The sequence below is a fragment of the Xenopus laevis genome, chromosome 5S (assembly GCF_017654675.1).
Source record: "Xenopus laevis strain J_2021 chromosome 5S, Xenopus_laevis_v10.1, whole genome shotgun sequence".
NCBI classification, from domain to species: Eukaryota; Metazoa; Chordata; class Amphibia; order Anura; family Pipidae; genus Xenopus; species Xenopus laevis.
The window spans coordinates 104,110,225-104,131,792 of record NC_054380.1 but is presented as its reverse complement, the minus strand read 5'-3'; the positions used below and the strand labels follow the sequence as shown (position 1 = coordinate 104,131,792).

The 21,568-nt window shown below is 38.9% G+C and overlaps 1 protein-coding gene across 1 annotated transcript; it reads left to right on the top strand.

Annotated features, from left to right (window-relative positions):
- The first annotated feature begins 2,716 nt into the window (after positions 1–2,716).
- LOC108717582 (vomeronasal type-2 receptor 1) lies at positions 2,717–21,207 on the top strand. The gene is made up of 6 exons (XM_018264799.2): positions 2,717–3,032; positions 8,745–9,036; positions 10,276–11,139; positions 17,025–17,252; positions 18,816–18,939; positions 19,918–21,207. Exons 1-6 carry the CDS (start codon positions 2,806–2,808, stop codon positions 20,910–20,912), a joined length of 2,730 nt encoding a protein of 909 aa, XP_018120288.1. The 5' UTR covers positions 2,717–2,805; the 3' UTR covers positions 20,913–21,207.
- The last annotated feature ends 361 nt before the right edge of the window (positions 21,208–21,568 follow it).

Here is a 21,568-nt window from a genome sequence, read left to right as displayed (position 1 = left end):
GATCTATTCCGCTAGTCGGATAACAGTGCTCAGTTCTTCGGGCCAACTGTAAAGAAAGGGTGGTGTGGGAGGTAACTGCACATGACACCGGAAGGTCTGTTCCTTCATTGATCACGCCGCCACTCTCCTACAGCTACGATATAGGAAGGTGTTGCGGAGGAAGGTCTGGGAGGGTGTAGAAGATTGGACCTAATAATCCTTCCTCCATGCAACCTTACTTAAGCTGACGTTTAGGTCAACTTTACCTTCCCACATATGTACACGAGTACATTTATTTTGCCAAAACTGTGTGTTGCCACACTCTGGCTTAACTCCATACCAGTAGGGATGTAGCGAACGGCGGAAAAAATGTTTGCGAACGTATTCGCGAACTTGCGGCCAAAAATGCGAACGGTTCGCGAACGTCGCGAACCCCATAGACTTCAATGGGAAGGCGAATTTTAAAAGCTAGAAAAGACATTTCTGGGCAGAAAAATGATTTTAAAGTTGTTTAAAGGGTGCAACGACCTGGACAGTGGCATGCCAGAGGGGGATCAAGGGCAAAAATGTATCTGAAAAATACATTGTTGACACAGTGCTGCGTTTTGTGCTGTAAAGGGCAGAAATCACACTACGTCACTCAGGTGATGTTTCTGGACACGGAATGTGAAAAAGCTCACACAGCTAGGTGGCACTTGGTTAAAGACTGGGCAAACAATGCCTGCAAGGGCAACGTATACAGTAGTGGATACGGAATATATTATTGCTGCTGTAAAAACATCACTCAGGTGATGTTTACGGACACTGAATTATTATTGTTATTTAGACAGAATGTGAAAAAGCTCACACAGCTAGGTGGCACTTGCATACCTCCCAACTGTCCCTCTTTTGACCACTCAACCCCCTGTCCCTCTTTTGTACTGGAAAGTCCCTCTTTTCTCTGCACTGAACAGCCAGAAAAAAAACAGTTTCTAACTTAATTAGCTTTTGGCAGAGAGCTCAGAACCGCTAACAGGTGCAAATAAGATACTTTGTAACAATTTTGACTCTGGTTGGTGCTGGTAGTGGTGAACTACTAGGAGGAGCAGCACACCAGTCCCACTCCCCAACACAGCTAGACTAATAGCACTGGGCTCTTACAGTAGCAAAGTAAAAAAAAGAAAATAAAAGCAGTCCTTACAAGGACTATTGGGTTACAGGCAGCAGTCAGCAGATGAGAGATCAGCAGCAGTGCCCACAGCAGCTACATACAGAGCACTGCAGTAGAAGGTAGATTACTAGTCAGCAAAGCTACCTAACCTAAAATGTCCCTCAAATCGCTGCAGAGTTCTGTCCCTACAATACAGAGCAGTATCAAGTAGATTACTAGCCAGCAAAGTTACTATCAACTGTCCCTCAAATCACTAACAGCTCTCTCCCTACACTAGCTCTTCCAAGCACACACAGGCAGCAAAATGAAAAAACGCTGCAGGGCTTCAGTTTATATGTGGAAGGGGAGTAGTCCAGGGGGTGTGGGGGTGGTCCAGGAGGGAGAGCTTCCTGATTTGCTGCCATGTATCTGCTGGTCTGGGGTGAGAAGTCAAAAATAAGCGCCACCTAAGGCGAACCCAAATTAGCGAACGTTGCGCGACGTTCGCGAACATTCGGCGGACGCGAACAGTCGATGTTCGCGCGAATTAGTTCGCGGGCGAACAGTCCGCGACATCCCTACATACCAGGTTAGTGAGTGACTTGTGATACCACTCTGTCCGCCAGCATACAGTTGATCACCAGCACCTTGCTGCTGTTGAGATAGACGTGGGGAAACAGTTATTACTGTGAATTGAAACCCATATAACTATCTCAATTTTCGAAAACCGTTTATTAGCTGCTGACTTCGTGTCCATTCAGCTTCCGCACCGCACCTAACCTTGTTTTTAATAATGTAATATATATATCTTTCGTTTTGTATCAATTTTAGATGGTTAATAATAAAAGTTAGGTTTTATTTATTTTCCTATCATTGGGAGCTCAGATTAAAAGAGTGGGAAGGTGCAACACTATGGGTCATACTTTTTCTTTTTCTGGTTAATTATATAAAAACAGAACTTTCCTGATGGGTTTAAGTATTGATCTTAGAGTGTTCGTCAGACACTCTCTTTACACACATATAATCTCAAATGAAACTTTCTTTAGAGCAATGTCATTCATTTTAGGAGGGTCATTGTGTAGAAACATTTTATTGGACCCGATTAGAAAAGTTAAGCCTTTGAGAAAATGAAATGCATTGGTTATTTGAAAGAAATTATACAGGATATTGTAGATGTCCTACCACATATATATCACTGGAATTTGTATTTTAATTTGTTATTAAAAATACAATAATATTCCCAAGTTATAAATACACTCATAATGGGATACTCCCAAAGATTTCCAAGATGCCATAACTTTGGAATTGTATTATTATTCCAGTGGCGCATAAGTCTGGAATTCTTTTATAGAGTTTCTAATATTCTTCTTTGCTGGGGCTTCAGAAATAATGAAGTCTTTCATTCATGAGAAGTAAAGAACATCTCCAATCAGGAAATCCCAGTATTCCCTGTTGAATTCACACAGGTGTTTTTATTAATATCACAAGCCTGTATCCCCTCAGTGGTTGGAAACAGAGCACAAAGTACATGGCTGACAATCACACTATGCAGTGTAGGAAGAAACATCACTTTCTGTCCCTTGGGTCTCCGTATTGTTGCATAGACCAATAGCAGAAAGCAGTATCTCTAGCAAGGACTTAGCACAGCTTGGGCAGATTTTCTTCTTGATGATATCTGTTCGGTGCCCCTTATCAAGATGGCAAGCAAGATTTTTTATTTATTTTGTATAATATATATTTGTCTTCAAGACAAGATTCATGTTAGGGGGCAAGAATGCCGACTTATAGGAAAATTTGATCTGCATGGATTTCTGGAGTCAAAAGACCATGAGTTAATAATTGGAGGAATGTTTCCCTTCCATTTCCGGACCATATTGCAAAATGATTCAGCTATGGAGGAACCCAAATCACCAAAATGTGAAGGGTGAGTCTGATTATTATCACATGAATGCGACCAATATGAACAGAGAATAAAATATGGCAAAACCTTAATGCAATGAACACGTAGGGCAAACACATAATAATCGGATCGTGTTTTACCATGTTTAATAATAACCAGCAACAAAAACATCCAAAATGAATGGATAACATGAACTGGGATTGTGTTTCACAAAAATGCATTTGTAACAGATCTTTAGGAGTGAACATTATGTGGGCTTTAGGATTGTTACAGCCAAGGCACTACCTTCAAGGGCTTTGCATGCTCTCCCCTTGTGTTGTGTGTAAAATGTGTAAAAACATACAGGCAGGTTAATTATCTCCTGCTAAAATTGCCTCTATTGTGTGTGAATGTTAAAAGGAACTTAGACTGTAAACTCCACTGGGGTAGAGACTGATATAAGTTGTATAATGGCAGAGACACGTGGAGATTCAGGGAGATTTAGTCGGGCAGCGACAAATCGCCTCTTCTTCGGGCGACTAATCTCCCCACAATGCCCTCCCGTCTGCTACAATCTAAATCGCAGACCGGATGGCACTAAGAGGGCTTCGTTTTCCGAAGTCGTCCAAAGTTTCACTTCAGGCGACTTTGGCAAATGAAGCGCTCCGAGTGCCATTCAGTCTGTAATTTAGATTGCAGCAGACGGGAGGGCATTGTGGGGAGATTAGTCGCCTGAAGAAGAGGCGATTTGTCGTCGGCCGACTAAATCTCCTCGAATCTCCACGTGTGTCTCTGCCCTTAGCTGTTAAAATCTGACACAAGAGATGATGCATTTCTTATCAGAATCAGCTTCAGCCCCTACAGAGCATACTCCTATTTGCTAAAGTCATTTATTACAACAATACATCGGTTCCAGATATAATATACTATAACAGTTTATAAAGTCAGCATTCTAGCATGTGGACTGCTTTTGAACTCATTTATTTACACTGGAAAATATTTTCACTTGGGCAGTAACCCATAGCAACCAAGCCTTTTTCTAGACAGCTGCAGGTACCACAGGGAAAGCAATATTTCGATTGGTTGCCATGAGTTACAGCCCAGGTGATAATTTTCCCTCTGTTGACAGATGACAGTGATCTCTGCTGTACTATCTGAAAGCAAATGAAGAATGTGTTTATTAGGTTGAACTAACCATTTGCCTTTAACAGAATCTGAGACTATGGTGCTTTCACCCTCCCTCCCTCTCCCTTGCTCTCTCTTTCTCTTCAAGAGTCAGACCAAAGCGCTGTCAATGAGTGTTAATTACAAATCTTAGTCCCCGGAGTGCCACAACAAATTATTCCCTATTTATAAGATAATGGGTTAAGCTTCAGGTTCATAAAGTTCCTCTATGTGTGTTAACAGGATGCACTGGGGGGCTGAAATTGCCTGGACATGTGTTTAGTATGACACAGAACATTTGGGCTTATCCATTCAAACAGCTGGTTTCCTTGGACAGAAAGATTGCATATTCTATTTTGATTTTAGTTTAAGGTATTGTTGGACTTGGACTGATGGAAACTGAAATAACAATGGCATTTATTTAATAAGTAAACTATTTGTATTCATTTTTTTTTATTCTAAAAAGCCCTACTCCAATGCCATAGATACAATAAATGTATTTTATATTCTTGAATTAGCATTAAACCAATAAAACAGTGTATCAGAGGCACTGAATATATTGCAGAAATTAGATCTAATACACAAACAAATGTGCCCCATAGCCTTAATTATAATCACATAATCCAAATTTTTCATAAAACAGTAGCTTGTACTTCAAACCAAGATATAATTAATCCTTATTGGAAGCAAAACCAGCCTATTGGGTTTACTTATTTTTTACATGATTTTTCTATTAGACTATGATCTATGAAGATCCAAATTACAGAAAGATCCATTATCCAGAACACCCCAGGTCCCAAGCATTCTGGATAAAAGATCCCATAGCCTATGAGTAAGTGCCCCTATAGGCACGAAACGCGTTAGGTCTTCATGTCCTAATAAATTTTTTACTTTTTACATTTGTTTCTTTATTTTTGGAGACCCTCACATCTTTTGGATACAATGTTTATGGTTTTTGCAACTTGGGACTGAGGTGAACTGTGAGTGTTTTCCTCCTTTTCATTTTTTCTATTATATTATCTTTAATTATTTAATGTTGAGTGGTACCATAGATAACTTTTTTGTGGCAGTAGCACAAACCACACTATTTTCAGTTAAAAGATCCCATACCTGTACAACTATTTATGAAGATTAATGCAATTGTACTGATAAAATTGCTTTATTGCAGATAGAGACATACCTGCAGATATTGCAGGTAAACAGACCAGCCTGGACTTCCCACCATAAGGGCAGTAGTACACATGGCAGTTGCATTTTGGTTCTCAGATTTGTGCTCAGGACAATGCAACATTGTATGAAATTGCCCTGAACTGCCTGCTACTACAATCAGTTGCACTTAATTGCCTGAAACCAAGTGACATTGCCCTAAACGATTTGCGAGCTACAAGACTTTTTCTCAAATATATATATTTTTTTTAATTGGTCATTATACAGTATTAAAGGCATTGTTCAACTTTACATGAATGTTCATATGATGTAGAGAGCAATATTCCAATGCAATTTGTGAAGTTTTGAGTTATTTATCTTTTTTTATCGGGTCTCAAGTTTCTGATTTGAGCAATCTAGTTTCTAGGGTCCAGATTACTCTAGCAACCATGCATTGATTTGAAAAAGAGATTGAAATATAAATAGGAAAGGCCTGAATAGAAATATGAGTAATAAAAAGTAGCAATAACAATAGATTTTTAGCCTTACAGAGCATTTGTTTTTTTAGATGGGGTCACAGACCCTCATTTGAAAGCTGGAAAGAAGCAAAAGAACAAGGCAAATAATTTAAAAAAAGTAAATAATGAAAACCAAATGAAAAGTTGCTAAAACCTGGCCATTCTATAACATACTAAAAGTTAACTTAAAGGCGAATCACCCCCTTAATTAGGTAATAAATTAATCTCCGTTGTATTCATAATTTGTGATTTCAAAAACCTAAAACCATTGAAATTAGAATGTTCATAAATGGGCCTTTATATATTATCATGTGGCAGATAAGCAGTGTGGGCTTCAGATGCCACCATGAATTATCATTAATATTATAGAGGGGGTTTCTTTAGGACACTAGAAAAAAATCTGCAGTGCAGAGAATGTAAACTGGTTGTATTAGCAATTGCATTTACAAATAGCTTTAACAAAATTGACAAGGATTGATTCATTTATAGTCTGGCAGTATTGATGCGCTGCGGCAGTGTGGGTGGCAGTGAGTAAATTTAGAGAAGCCCCAGTGTAAGTAACAGCAACGGCGCCTCTCGTTGCTTCTGATGAAGTGACATTCGGACACGAAACGTGTAAAGCTAGTTCCGCTGCCCGCTCAATCATGTTGTGTTTTAATACAGATCAATAAAGATTTATTGTTTTTTGGGGATGCTTCCGACACCATCAAGTTTTTTCAATATGTGAGCAACCGCAGCCAGAGCGGAGTTGGAGGGAGCGTCTTGATATCAGGCTATACTACTTCCCCGTCAAGCGCCCTTACGTGCCTCTCATTGCTCCCTCCCTGCATCCCTGATTCACTGACACTGTTGCTCAATAGACCCGGCGGCCCTCAAAGTCACATGAACCTGCCTGGAGCCCTACTGTCGTGGCCATGGAGACCAGTGCTGCAACTGCGCTGGCACATCACGGGGTGCTGTAGTTGCACAAGATCCCCAGGCAGCACAGGAGTAGCGATCTATTGATTTTGCTGTGTAGCCCAGTAAGCCACTGGGCTGCTGGGAGTTGTAGTTCCAGCCATTGTATAAAGGCCAGAGAAAAATATGCTAACATTCAGTGGTGTAACTATTTTGCACCGTACAAAAAAATCTTCAGAGGAGCCAGCGCACTCCAATCCCCATCCTCCTGCCCACTTCCTGCCTTCAACCACTTCCCAGCCTGACTCCTCCTACATCTCCTACCCACTCTCTGCCCCTGTCTAGGATTCCCCGCCGCAGGTAAGAGAGCGGCTGGGGAAGGGGTAGGGTTTCTTGTTAAATTAACTTGTGGAAAACTAGGAAACAGGGCTGGGTGTAGGTGAGTGGAGAAGAGAGGACAGACTCCAATATACAGTCCAGCTCTGCTGGAAGATCCTTGTTAGGTCTGAAACACTGATTATTTAGTTTGAGCTCAAAGGAGCACCCAGTGTTTTGCTGATTTACTAAATACAGGTTGTATTCTGCTGAGATTTAACCTGGCAGTCCTGTTTCTAATGCAGAATCTTTCTGCTGCAATAAATGGATTTGAAAAGGCATTGGCCATAGGTGTGCTCCTTCCATACAAAGTCACTGGATACTATTTGGTTTCTGAAGCAGCCAGGAAATGTATGCACCCTTGAATATCAAATGTGCTGAGGAATTTTGTACAGAAAACCTGAGTGCCATTTAAGCGGTGGTTCACCTTCAAAGAACCAGTTGTTTTTATAGATCACCAGAAATAACGACTTTTTCCCATGACTTTCTATTTTCTATGTGATACCGTTTTTCTAATATTGAAGTGTAAAGTGTCCTTTTTCACCTTCTGAAGCAGCCCTGGAAGGGGGAGGTCACAGACCCTGTTAACTGTTCTAAATTGATACATTTAGTTGATACATTTCTTATCTTTGTCCCTGCTGAGCAGAATCTGTGGGTTTCATTACAGGCAGCTGTTAGAATTGATACAATAGTTGCTAATACTCCAGAGATGCTGCTGAGAAATGTATCAACTAAATGTTGCAAAATTGTAATATTTACAGTCTGCACCTGAATTACTGAGTAGGGATAGGTGAATTTTTTCGCCTTGTTTTGCAGAGAAAATGACGCCCATAGACTTGTATGGCGTCGTGTGGCAAAAAAAAGACGCACGTCAAAATTTTTTTTACGCCCATAGACTTTAATGGGCATCGGCGACATTCTGCCGGCGGCAAATTTTTGCCAAAAATAAACAGGTCAAATTCGCCCATCCCTACTGAGCTGTCAGACTGAAACACCAGAGACAAGAACATTCAACTTTAAACTTAGATTTGGGAAAAACAGTAAAAAATAAATAATGGAAAGTAATTGAAAAAAAGTCTTTATTTCTGGGGAACAATCTAAAAACAACTGAATTGAAAAAAGTGTTTGGAAGGTGACCCACCCCTTTAAAGGCAGCTGTTAGAATTGATACAATAGTTGCTAATATTCCAAAGATACTGCTGAGAAATGTATCAACTAAAAGTAGCAAATTGTAACAGTTCCAAATCTGCACCCGAATCACTGAGCTGTCAGGTTGAAACACTACAGACAGGAACAGATAAAAAATCAAAAATGGAAACCAAATGAAAAAATGTTCTAGTGAATAATCTGAAAACAACTCAAAACACTGGTTATTGGACATATTTATAGGGCTGGTGTACATACACAGGGTAGCAAGGGCATTGTGCCCTGGTAATTGCATGTCAACAACAGCTGGAGTCCTATGGCTTGGATATTTGATTTATGAAACACCACTGTCCCCAAGTTGAGGTCCATGCCTTCCTGCATTGTCAATTTTTTACTCCTCTAAAACTCTAGCAATACAGTATATTGAGGAATACATGTTTGGTATTCAGTTTCAGTTTACATGTAAAAAAACAACTATTTGAAAAGCTAATTTTCTCTTTCCATTCAACAGGTTTAACTTCCGCAGTCTACGCTGGGCCCGAGCCATGATCTTTGCAATCAATGAAATAAACGAACGCATTGACATTCTTCCGAATATCACACTAGGTTATCAAATCTTTGATACATGCTTTACTATCTCCAAAGCAGTGGAAGGAACCCTATCATTTTTAACAGGGCAAAATGAGACCCACCCCAATTTCCGGTGCAGTGCTGGAGCACCCTTGGCTGCCGTTATTGGAGCTGGTGGATCAGCCTTATCGATTGCCACTGCCAGAATCTTAGGGCTGTATTACTTCCCGCAGGTACCTTCAGTTTTAGTGATCTCAGATTAAAATTTGAAGCACTATATAGACATGTTTTCTAGATAAGTGTACAAATGAATTATTAAAGAGCAACATATTCAGGATCTGTTAAAATAAAATGTTGACCCACAAATGAGAGCTGATTACCAGATGACTTGACAATTCAGGGACATGGCTAATAAATGCATGTTGCAGGGCTACCTATGATACTTTGCACTTTAGGGATAATAGGATGAAGATATTTTAGGGTGAGCTTAGTCATATAGTTCCAAATCACAGAAATCAGCACAGCTAATAATATGCACAGCTTTTCTGGTAACACCTAATTTTTTTACACGTGAGCTGCATTTAATATAAAAAACGTTGGGGAGCAAACACGAGCTTGAAAACATTTCTAGGGGTGGCCAATAGGGGTTAGGATTGGTTATTTGGTAGCCACATGTGGAATGGCAGGCTACAGGAGGATCTGTTTCACAGAACACATGGTCTTTATGCCTCCAAAACTTGGCTCCTGCTTTGAGGCAACATGATGCTCATGAGCTACTGGTTAGAGGTAACTGCCCTATAGCATAAACAGGAACATTATAAATCCTAAAACCCCTGAACTATTTAGGGAGGAATGGTCCAGTTCGGAGAAGTCCAAATAGACGGCCAAACACAGTAAATATAACGTAGCAGTGGCTTATGTACCAGGTCTGACCAATTTAAATACTAGAATTCATAAAGCTGGCCATAGATGCAAATTTCCGATTGTTCGAATCCTCGAACGATCGGACTTCCCCATCTCCCGACCTGCCACTAACCATTCAGATCAAATAAAGTAGTAAAAGAACAGATCAGCCGATATTCTGCCCCTGACAGCAATCGTACGAAAGTTATGTCTGACAAAGCTAGTGACAGTCTCCAACTGAAAATCGTACGATCGGCAATACACGCAGAGATATTATCGGCAGCCGACAGAAATCTTTTAACCTGTTCGATCGACCAAACGACCGATCTCCGTGGGACGAAAAATGTCAGGACTCTCCACACACAGTCCAAAAATTGTACGAATCGAATATTCATACGATTGGATCTTTGCGTCTATGACCAGCTTTAGTCTAATTTCATTGATAAAAACACTATATAGGCACATTCAAAAGCTAATCACAATAACAAATAAACAGTACTGTACAGAATACATTGCGTATAACATGTTCTACCTTCCATATGAATAATGGTATCTTTGCTGTGTTTCAGGTGGGTTATGCGTCATCCTGTTCCGTACTCAGCGACAAATTCCAGTTCCCATCGTTTCTTCGTACAATAGCCAGTGACACAGTTCAATCTAGGGGCATTGCGGAACTTGTTACTTATTTTGGGTGGACCTGGGTTGGAACAATAGCTGCAGATGATGATTATGGAAAATATGGTATCAAACTTTTCAAAGAAGAGGTGGAGAAACATGGCGTTTGTATTTCCTTTTCTGAAACTCTACCAAGGATATATAACAAAGATTCAATAGAAAAAATAGTTGACACAATAAGAAAGTCCACAGCCAATATCATTGTCATCTTTTCATCAGATATTGATTTAAGTTCATTAATGGAAGCCTTAGCAGAAACTAATATTACAGGAAAAACATATATATCCAGTGAGGCTTGGACAACGTCAGCACTAATAGCTAATCCTAAATATTTTCATTTTCTTGGTGGCACAATTGGCTTTGCTGTTCGTAAAGCACATATACCAGGTTTTGAAGAATTTCTACATGATATACACCCAGAGCATGGAAATGATGATTTAGTGTATGAGTTCTGGGAGGAGGCTTTTAACTGTACTTGGTCCACAAATCGAGCATCATTTTATACAAATATTAGCTCGGAAGCGGCACTGGCTGGACGGAAAAGAAATGTTTCACCTACACCTTGTACTGGAAGAGAAAATCTCAATGCTAGTCATAATACATACACAGATGTATCTGAGCTTCGGATAACGTACAATGTTTATAAAGCTGTCTACACAATAGCACATGCTCTTCATGACCTACACATCTGTGTTAAAGGTTCTGGTCCTTTTCCCAGTAAGGCATGTGCAGGTGTACTTGATTTTGAGCCATGGCAAGTGAGTATAAGCATATACATATATATCAGTGCCACATTAACTTTGCCAGGACCCTGGTCTAGATAGGACAGATGCATGGGTGCTTTCCAATATGGGGTATGTAGAAGTTTCTGCTTATTTCTATTATGAAGAAAAAGAAAGCATACAGCAGGGAAGACAAGCATTGGCCACATCAATGTTTTTCTCAGTAAATATATTTCTAATGGACATGAAATTTCTAATTGATATCAAATTTACACCAGATGTTGGTAACAGCCCAAGTAATCCACACATACAAAGAACTCAAAACAAATAAGTCTATAAATTAAAGGGATCCTGTCATCGGAAAACATGTTTTTTTCAAAACGCATCACTTAATAGTGCTACTTCAGCAGAATTCTGCACTGAAATCCATTTCTCAAAAGAGCAAACAGATTTTTTTTTATATTCAATTTTGAAATCTGACATTGGGCTAGACATTTTGTCAATTTCCCAGCTGCCCCTGGTCATGTGACTTGTGCCTGCACTTTAGGAGAGAAATGCTTTCTGGCAGGCTGCTGTTTTTTCTTCTCAATGTAACTGATGTGTCTCAGTGAGACATGGGTTTTTACTATTGAGTGTTGTTCTTAGATCTACCAGACAGCTGCTATCTGGTTACCTTCCCATTGTTCTTTTGTTTGGCTGCTGGGGGGGAGGGGGATGATATCACTCCAACTTGCATTACAGCAGTAAAGAGTGATTCAAGTTTATCAGAGCACAAGTCACATGACTTGGGGCAGCTGGGAAATTGACAATATGTCTAGCCCCATGTCAGATTTCAAAATTCAATATAAAAAAATCTGTTTGCTCTTTTGAGAAATGGATTTCAGTGCAGAATTCTGCTGGAGCAGCACTATTAACTGATTCATTTCCCATGACAGCATCCCTTTAATTTATGTGTAATAAAGTAGAATGTCACAGACAATAAGTATTGAACACATGAAGAAAAGGAGGTGCAAAAAGGCATGGAAACACAAGAAACCTGCTGAAATATGTCAGTATTTAGAAAGCAATCATCACCCCTATCAGATCAAAAATTAATATCAGCCGGTTTAGTCCTGATTGATAGCCTCGTTACTAAGGTATCACACAAGAAGCATCTCATGATGGTTAAAAGCAAAGAACTCTCTCAAGACCTTTGTAACCTTATTGTTGCTAAAACATACCGATGGCATTGGTTACAGATGTATTTCTAAGCTTCTGAATGTTCCAGTGAGCACCGTTGGGGCCATAATCCATAAGTGGAAAGAAAATCATTTCACCCTAAACCGGTCATCACCAGGTTGCAAGATTTCTGACAGAGGAGTCAAAATAATAATATGAAGAGTTGTCCAAGAGCCACTACCAATTGAATTAGCAGGTACAGATGTTTTAAATAAAACAATAAGTAATGCACTCAACTGATATGGCCTCTATGCAAGATCACCATGCAAGATTTGGACAAGCAAATGAAATTCTGGGAGAATATAGTCTGGTGTGATGAGACCAAAATTGAACTCTTTGAATATCACTGCACACACCATGTTTGGAGGAGAAATAGCACTGCACATCACCCCAAAAACACCATACCAACAGTGAAACTTGGAGGTGGGAACATCATGGTGTGGGGATGTTTTTCAGCATATGGTACTGGCAGACTTCATATAACTTGCAGGAAGGATGAATGGAGAGATGTACCTGGACATTCTTGATAAGAAACTGCTATCATCTGGCAGGATTCTGAAGATGAAACAAGGGTGGACATTTCAGCAAGACCATGATCCCAAACACACAGCCAAGGAAACTCTCAGTTGGATTCAGAGAAAGAAAATAAAGCTGCTAAAATAGCAATCACTCAACTTGAATCCAATTAAAAATTTATGGAAAGAACTAAAGATCACAGTTCATAGAAGAGGCCCGCGGAACATTCAAGATTTGAAGACAGTTTGAGTGGAAGAATGGGCCAAAATCACACCTGAGCAATGCATGTAACTAGTTTCTCCATACAGGAGGCGTCTTGAAGCTGTCATTTACCAACAAAGGCTTTTATATTAAGTATTAAATACATTTCTGTAAGCATGTTCAATACAATTCCCTGTGTCATTCTACTTTACTACACATACAGTAACATAAGTTTATGGACTTCTTTGTTTTGAGTTCTTTGTATGTGTGGATTACTTTGATTGTTACCGACATCTAGGGGCTGATTCACTAAGGGTCGAATATCGAGGGTTAATTAACCCTCGATATTCGACTAGGAATTAAAATCCTTCGATTTTGAATATCGAAGTCGAAGGATTTAGCGCAGATAGTTCGATCGAACGGTCGAAGGATAATTCCAAAATACTTTAGCTGTCCTGTGACCAGCATATGACTCAACCAACAGACTAGGCTGCTCTCCTCATGTCTATGAATCCATAAGGGCACACAAGGTTGTATTATTATTAGGGACAATAAATTCACTATTTTGGGATTTGCCACGAATCCTGAATCCTTTGTGAAATATTCAGGCGAATACAGAAAAAAACTGAACCCTAATTTGCATATGCAAATTAGGTCTAGGAGGGGTTTACTGAGAACTATGCTCTGTGTGAGCAGTTAATATACTGTTTACTTATATTTTTTTGTGTAACGAAAAGTCACATGATTTTCAGGATTTGGATCCGGTTCAGCCAAGCACTTGGATTCGGCTGAATCTGAATCCTGCTGAAAAAGGCTGAATCCTGGATTTAGTGCATCCTTAATTATAATTGGACTAACCAAACATATTTTATATATTCTAAGGGAAGATCCCCTTTTGTAAAGTTTTAGCAGATAAGCATTTTGATACCGGGTCACAATGGGGGCATTGTACAACCCGCAGGAAAAACTAAGGGCCCATGCCATAGCTATAATTTATAACCACTGCACTTATTTAACAACAATCAACAGCAAATGTCATCAATATTTGGCACATACAGTATTTATAATATGCCTATTTTCAGATATAATTTTTAAGATTTTCTTTGAATATAACTAGATTTTTTAAAATATAACGCAAAAACCTTCTCTTTTTTTTATAATGCACTGCATACATGTACATATTCCTTTTTGTTAATAACCTGATTTCTATATATTATTTAAACAGGTTTCTCCTGATTAAAAGGTAATTCAGGATTGTAAAAGCTAGATTGTTCTTTTTTTTTGTTAATTCAGATTCTCCAGAGTTTTAACAATATTGCCTCTATTTTGTGAAAAAAATTCATCTTTTAAAATTCATTAACAAGCTTACATCATTAGTAGTTTATCATCAGGTGTTGACATAATTCAGCGATTGCTAATACAATCACATTTGAATTAGTCAATGATGAATGACTTTTTTCCCATAATGTGCATTTCCAAACTTTGACTTTTTAACTAGAAGGAAAAAAAAGTTGCCAGTTGCACCTAGCATTTGCTAAGTAGGGATTGCTTAGCGGTGATTATTGATGCAACACATTACTAGAACCCTGTAAATGTTACCGTGTCCACCATGGTCCTTTCTGGGTTTCCTCTTGCCAAAACATGCACTAGAGCACTTTAACAATACTGCTTAACAGGTTGATCTGCTAGTTGGGTGGGTTCAGGCCAGGAATGTGAGTCTTTGGTTTTGTATTTGGGCAGATGGTGTAACAACTTTATCATCATCATCATCATCATCATCATTTATTTATATAGCGCTGTCAAGATACGCAGTGCTTTAACTTTATGCTGTGTCCCTACCTTTTGGTGGCTGATTCAACCCATATATGGGTGGATAATAACAGGTTGTGGTTGAGTTCAGGTTGAGAAATTTCTAACCCACTCATGATTATTGCTCAAGCAGCAGTTAGGTATCTCTGCATTCACCAACCATGTGCACCTCTACTTCCAAATCAGACTATAAAGCCACTTTTCTCCAAGGTGATGTAGTTTATACACAGGGGAGTGATACGGATAAGTAGTTTAGCAGAAAGATTTCTCTGCTTTTATCCTTTACTGCATGCTTGATTTAGCAGTAGAATCTAGTAATACACTTTAAGACAGTTTAAACTGTATTAAAGTAAGTTGCAGGTTTGGTTAAATATATAAATAAATAAATCTATTGTTTAAAGTGTCTGCATCCATAGCATGCAACTCACATGGGTAGGGATAATCTGATTGTAGACATTGCCACTATGAAAACACAACCAAGTCAGCCTCTCTTCAATTTTTGTTTTTTTATCCAGCCATCAGTCAATCCAGCCTACTCATTTACTTTTCATGCCGATTTGCTATTTCTAGAGACTGGTCTCAGATCTTATTTACTTTTACCTGTTTAGTGTAACATGCACACATTTGTAAGACTCTGTATTTGTAGACAATACAAAAGATCAGTTCAATCAGTGGGTCACAGTCTGAGTATGCAGTGCAGCCTTGTCCCTTACAGCATTGACTATTGGCCTAAGCTCTCCCTGAACACAGGCCCGGATTTGTGGAAAGGCCACCTAGGCCCGGGCCTAGGGTGGCAGGATTTTAGGGGGGCAGCATGCTGCCCAACCACACCCACATTGGTTCAAAAACACTGGTGATGCGCTGGAGAAACAATTTCCATGACAATTTGCACGAATAAAGGGGAGGGGGCGACGAACGGCAGTGGGCCTAGGGGCGCCCGCAAAGCAAATCCGGCCCTGCCTGAACAAGCAAACTGCCATCTCTATCTGCGCACTGCCAAAATAGCCAGAGGACCTCCCCTTCCTCCTCCAGATAATATACTTTCTTACCAAAACATAATTAGTCACACAGAACATGAACACTTCAAGAAACAAACATAGCAAGAGAAAAAGCAAAACAGATCTGTCTTAATTATTAAGTCTTAATTATTAAGTTTGTAACATGAGAAATCAATGCAATTTAGTCATTTGCTGGTGAGGGGAGCATACAAATTTAAGGCAGTGGAGACCCCCTGGGAAACAATAAAATATGAGAGTCACGGTGCCCACTTACAGTTAAAGTTGGGGCCATAGTAAGTTTTGGTCTATGTTATGTATATATTTGTACAATAGATGGCACACCACTTCCAAGTTACTCCCAGTTGCACAGTTAAGGATTGTACATTTGCAGAGAAGAACCAGCAACCACAGGGTATTGTTAAATCAAAAAACGTTTATTTGGTAAAGCATGTATGGCCAACTGGGACCTTTCTCAAGGCCTTGAGGGACTGAAATGTCACGTTGGCTATACATGCTTTACCAAATACACGTTTTTTGATTTAACAATACCCTGTGGTTGCTGGTTTTTCTCTGCAAATATGTATACACATATACATATACATACAGTATATTAAAATGTAGTTATCAAGGTTCTGAAGCTGCTGGTAAATCAGTTAGGAAGTTTGTTAGCCATGCCTGCTTGATCAGGATTGAAACAATATGCAATATTCAAGGATATTAGTGAAGGATAGATTTTCTAAACCAATTTAGCTCTGACTCTTACACTTTAAGGGCCTTTTACAACCACGAGCAAAGCGTAATTTACGGAAATTTTGGAAACAAATCAGGATATATTATTTTTACCCACAATGCAGAATTTTCTCTTCAATTCCAGTGCAATTACAGCCACGAGGGGAGAAGCTTCCAATGCAATTGTGTGTGGCCTGTGCAGCAAAATGACCACAATATCGTTTGCACTCTGATGTAAATAATATATTAATATAATATAGTAATAGTATAAGTATTTACACATAAGTAAAGCAAGGGCAGAAAAAAGAAATATTAACAAAAAAAAAATGTTTCTGTGCTACATTTGAGTAAAGCAAACATTCTCCACACCACTGCTCCATTTTACGCATATATGCATGTTATTATTATTATCATGTTGCTTACCAATATGTGCATTGATGTGTTCTACAGCTGATGTATTACTTGAAGATGGCTAAATTTACCATGTTCACTAATGAAAGCATGTCATTTGATGACTCAGGAGATATAAAGGGTCACTATGATATCTTAAACTGGCAGTGGAAAGACAATCAAACCATGTCCTTCGTAAAGACTGGACATTACAAAGATATGGGTGGAACCGGTTTTGAATTTAAGATTGCCAACAGTTCCATATTCTGGAATACACCGACCTCAATGGTAATTTTGTGTGGTTTTTTTTGTATTTTTTTTTTAAATATTTTCTTATACTTCTTTGCAGTCAAGGTAAATCTGTCTTCAAACTTCTAATTAATAAACTTAGGTTGCCTAAACAAGTTGGCTGAGAGTTAATCCAGTTTATAAGACCAATACAAAAATCATAATTGCAAGTAACTTAGGCACATGTAATATGAAGGAGAGAGCTTAAAGCTGGCTGTACTCAGTCTGGCATGGTTACATGGCTACCCCCACATCAAATTCAGTTGGCAGCTTCCATTTATATGTTCAGAAAAAACTAACCAACTATTATCTGGTTGTCCAGGTAGCTATTGGAAATTATTTTTAGGTGAGGACTGCATGAAGTCCACATTTTCCCATGGATTTGCATAGCCTATTGTGATGTGGTTCTTGGCTCATTGGCCAAATCTAGTAAACATCCACTCTTCTGTCAGATGTTTCTGTGTATGGCTTGCTTTACACCTTGAAATATTGTATTCTTTTACCCATACCACTTCTTTAATAAATGGGTTCATCAACAGCTGACTGAGTATATATTTTAGTGTAACTTGAGTGGCCTAATAATTGCTCTTCAACTAGAATTATTTTGCTGAACTGTACGTACGCTAAAGTTTTTCAGTTCCAGGTAACTGCTATGCTTCTGTCCTGTTTAATTAAAAATTTACATTATTGTAGCAATTATTTTTAAAGGTCGTTCAGAGCAGCAGCCGAGTCTTAACCTGCCTAAGTCAAAGCAGAAATCAGAACTGTATACGTGTTTGTTTGTATTCACATGGCAGTAGTTGAGAGGTGCAGTTGAAGTGACAGCGCTAAAGATATCAGGGTGATAGTTGCACTTTGCATATACAATAAGGGGCTGATTCACTAAGCTCGAGTGAAGGATTCGAATGAAAAATACTTTGAATTTCGAAGTATTTTTTGGGTACTTCGACCATCGAATTGGTTAAATTCGTTCGAATTCGAACGAAATCGAACGAAATCGAACGAATCGAACTAAAAATCGTTCGACTATTCGACCATTAATAGTCGAAGTACTTCCCCTTTAAAAAAAACTTCGACCCCCTACTTCGGCAGCTAAAAGCTACCGAAGTCAATGTTAGCCTATGGGGAAGGTCCCCATAGGCTTGCCTGTGATTTTTTGATCGAAGGATTTTCCTTCGATCGTTGGATTAAAATCCTTCGAATCGTTCGATTCGCAGGATTTAATCGTTCGATTGAACGGAAAATCCTTCGATCGATCGATCGCAGGATCAGCGCTAAATCCTTCGACTTCGATATTCGAAGTCGAAGGATTTCAATCCGAGGGTCGAATTTCGAAGTATTTTTAACTTCGAAATTCGACCCTTAGTGAATCGGCCCCTAAATGTTTTCATGACTATGTAAATAACATCTAAAAACTATTTGAAGTAAAAGATGTGCAGGTGAGTTCATACTGACATTATATCCATTTTATTTCAACTATTAAATATGAGTGAAATGCAATTTAATTATTATAGATCTTTACGAATAATTGTAAATAAAATGTATTCTACTATTCATCTGTAGCCTCCTCGCTCAGTATGTAGTGAGAGCTGCATTCCCGGGACAAGGAAAGGCATTAGACAAGGGGAACCGGTCTGCTGCTTTGACTGCATTCAATGTGCAGAAGGAGAAATAACTAATGAAACAGGTAAATCATTAATAATTGTAATATGCCATTATCCTCGTCTGTGTTATTATGCAACGTAGGGTGTTCCTTTCTCATCTAATTTTTGATGCATACGCATAAAAAATAATTGCAAGTGGCAAAACTGAAGGAAGCAAAGTGCACATCAATAATTGATAATCAATAACTGAACAAGTTATTATTAGCCAGCAAGCCAGTTGGCCTTAAGACTACTGTATATCGAGTCTTGAATGAATGAAAGCCTTTCTAGTATAGTATAGTCTAATATCTAAAGGTAGGTACTAGTGATGGGCGAATTTATTCGCCAGGCATGAACTCGCAGCGAATTTGCGTGATTCATGCCAACTAATAAATTCGCAAACCGGGCGCGAAAATTTGCCGGCGTAAAAAAAATGGACGCCGACGCCCTTTTTCATCAAAAACGGACGCCATCGTCAAAAACAGACTCAAGTGTCAAAAACGAGACGCCGGCGCCGTTTCGCGAATTTTTCTGCGAAGCGAAACGGCGCAAATTCGCAAATTCACTAGTAGGTACAGCCATACCACATTGGAAAATGTAAGTTTACAACATGTAGAGAGCTACAAATAATAAACAGGTATGGGACCTGTTATCCAGAATGCTCGGGATCAGGGGTTTTCCGGATAATGGATCTTTTTGTTATTTGGATCTTCATATCTTAAATCAACTAGAAAATCATGTAAACATTAAATAAACCCAACAGGCTATTTTTGATGCCAATAAGGATTAATTATATCTTAGATTGGATCAAGTACAAGGTACTGTTTTTTTTTTGTTGTTTTAAAACTTTAGATTATTTGATTATAATAGGGTCTATGGGAGATGCCCATTCAGTAGTTCGGAGCTTTCTGGATAATGGGTTTCCAGATAGCGGATCCCCTACCTGTACTTTTAAATCCTAAACCACTGTCTATTAATCCTAAATAGCACTGCTCACTATCAGTTTCTCTTTTTCTTTCCAGATGCAAGAGAATGCATTTCATGTCCCTCCGATTTCTGGTCCAATTCGCACAGGAATGAATGCGTACTGAAGGAAGTGGAATTTCTTGCGACCGATGAAGCTTTGGGGATCACGTTGATATTCTTGTCTGTCTTTGGTGCTTCACTTGTTATTGCCTTTAATATTGTTTATATTATGTACAGAGAAACAGCATTAGTCAAGGCAAACAGTCGCAGCCTGAGCTATCTCATTCAGTTTTCTTTAGTTTGTACTTTTATGACTTCAGTTCTTTTTGTTGGAAAACCAGAGGAATGGTCCTGTATGGCTCGTCAAATTACTCTAGCTTTGGGGTTTTCTCTCTGTCTTTCCTGTATACTAGGAAAGACAATTGTTTTAATGTTACGAAAAAAGTCAGCTAAGTCAAAACTCGCTGAAAGAGGGCACGAAGCGATGAAACCTGTATACCAAATCATTGTCGCAGTCATTGGCTTGACTATTCAAGCTGGCATTTGTACGGCTTATCTAATTCTTTTCCCCCCTTGGGTTTACAAGAACATGGAATCCCAAAATGTAAAGATAATTCTTGAGTGTAACGAAGGTTCAATTGAATTCCTATGTGCTATGTTTGGGTTTGATGTTTTCCTAGCAATATTATCCTTTATAACTGCCTTCATAGCCAGAAAACTGCCAGATAACTTCAATGAAGCCAAATTTATTACCTTTGGGATGTTGGTCTTCTTCATTGTCTGGATCTCGTTCGTTCCCGCTTACTTAAGCACCAGAGGAAAATTCAAAGTGGCTGTTGAAATTTTTGCTATATTGGCATCAAGTTTCGGTTTACTTGGTTGCTTTTTTGTCCCCAAAGGGTACATCATTCTTCTAAAACCAGAAAGAAACACGGAAGAAATTGTCGGTGGTAGGGCTGCCACTAATGACAAGAGTGCCCCTGCTACTTCTGCCTCAATCACTAGTGAGATTAACAATACAACAGTCTCTACAGTTGTACTTGATGATTAATTCATTCTCATACATCCATTTGGTCCTTTACACGAGAAAGAATCAATTGCATCATATTTTGTGGAAAATAAATATTTTTAAGTTCCATAATATGGCAGCCACAAATGGGAAAAATAACTCGCTAGAAAGAATCTAATTTTATACAGCATAGCACAGGAATCTTTTACTGTCTCTATAGAATTTTATATCTTTTGCAAACCAAAGTGTTTACAACTTACACAACATTTTAAGTTCTGAGACGAAACATGTAGTGTGTAAGTTGTGACTGAGTGTGTTTTCTGTACAGTTAGCCTGAATGTTGTCAAGTTAAACCTTCCGCAGATAAAAGCCATGGCACAGTTAAGGGGTTATTTATCAAAGTCCGAATGAAGTGAAAAAAAAATAGAATTTTTCAGGATTTATTAAACCTCAAGGCTGCAAAGAGTCATCCGAAAATCCGGCGTCTCAGACCTGCCCAAGTTGTGTATAAATCAATGGGAGAGGTCCCTATCTGTGGTCTGCGCTGGAAATGGCCCAAAAATCCAACTATTTCTGACTTTTCGCGCAAAAATCCAAAAAATTTTAGCTTTTAGGGAAAAAACTCAGAAAACACTATAGGGGTAAATTTATAAAAGAGTGAAGTTCCGCCACTAGAGTGAAATTCCGCAGCTCTCAAT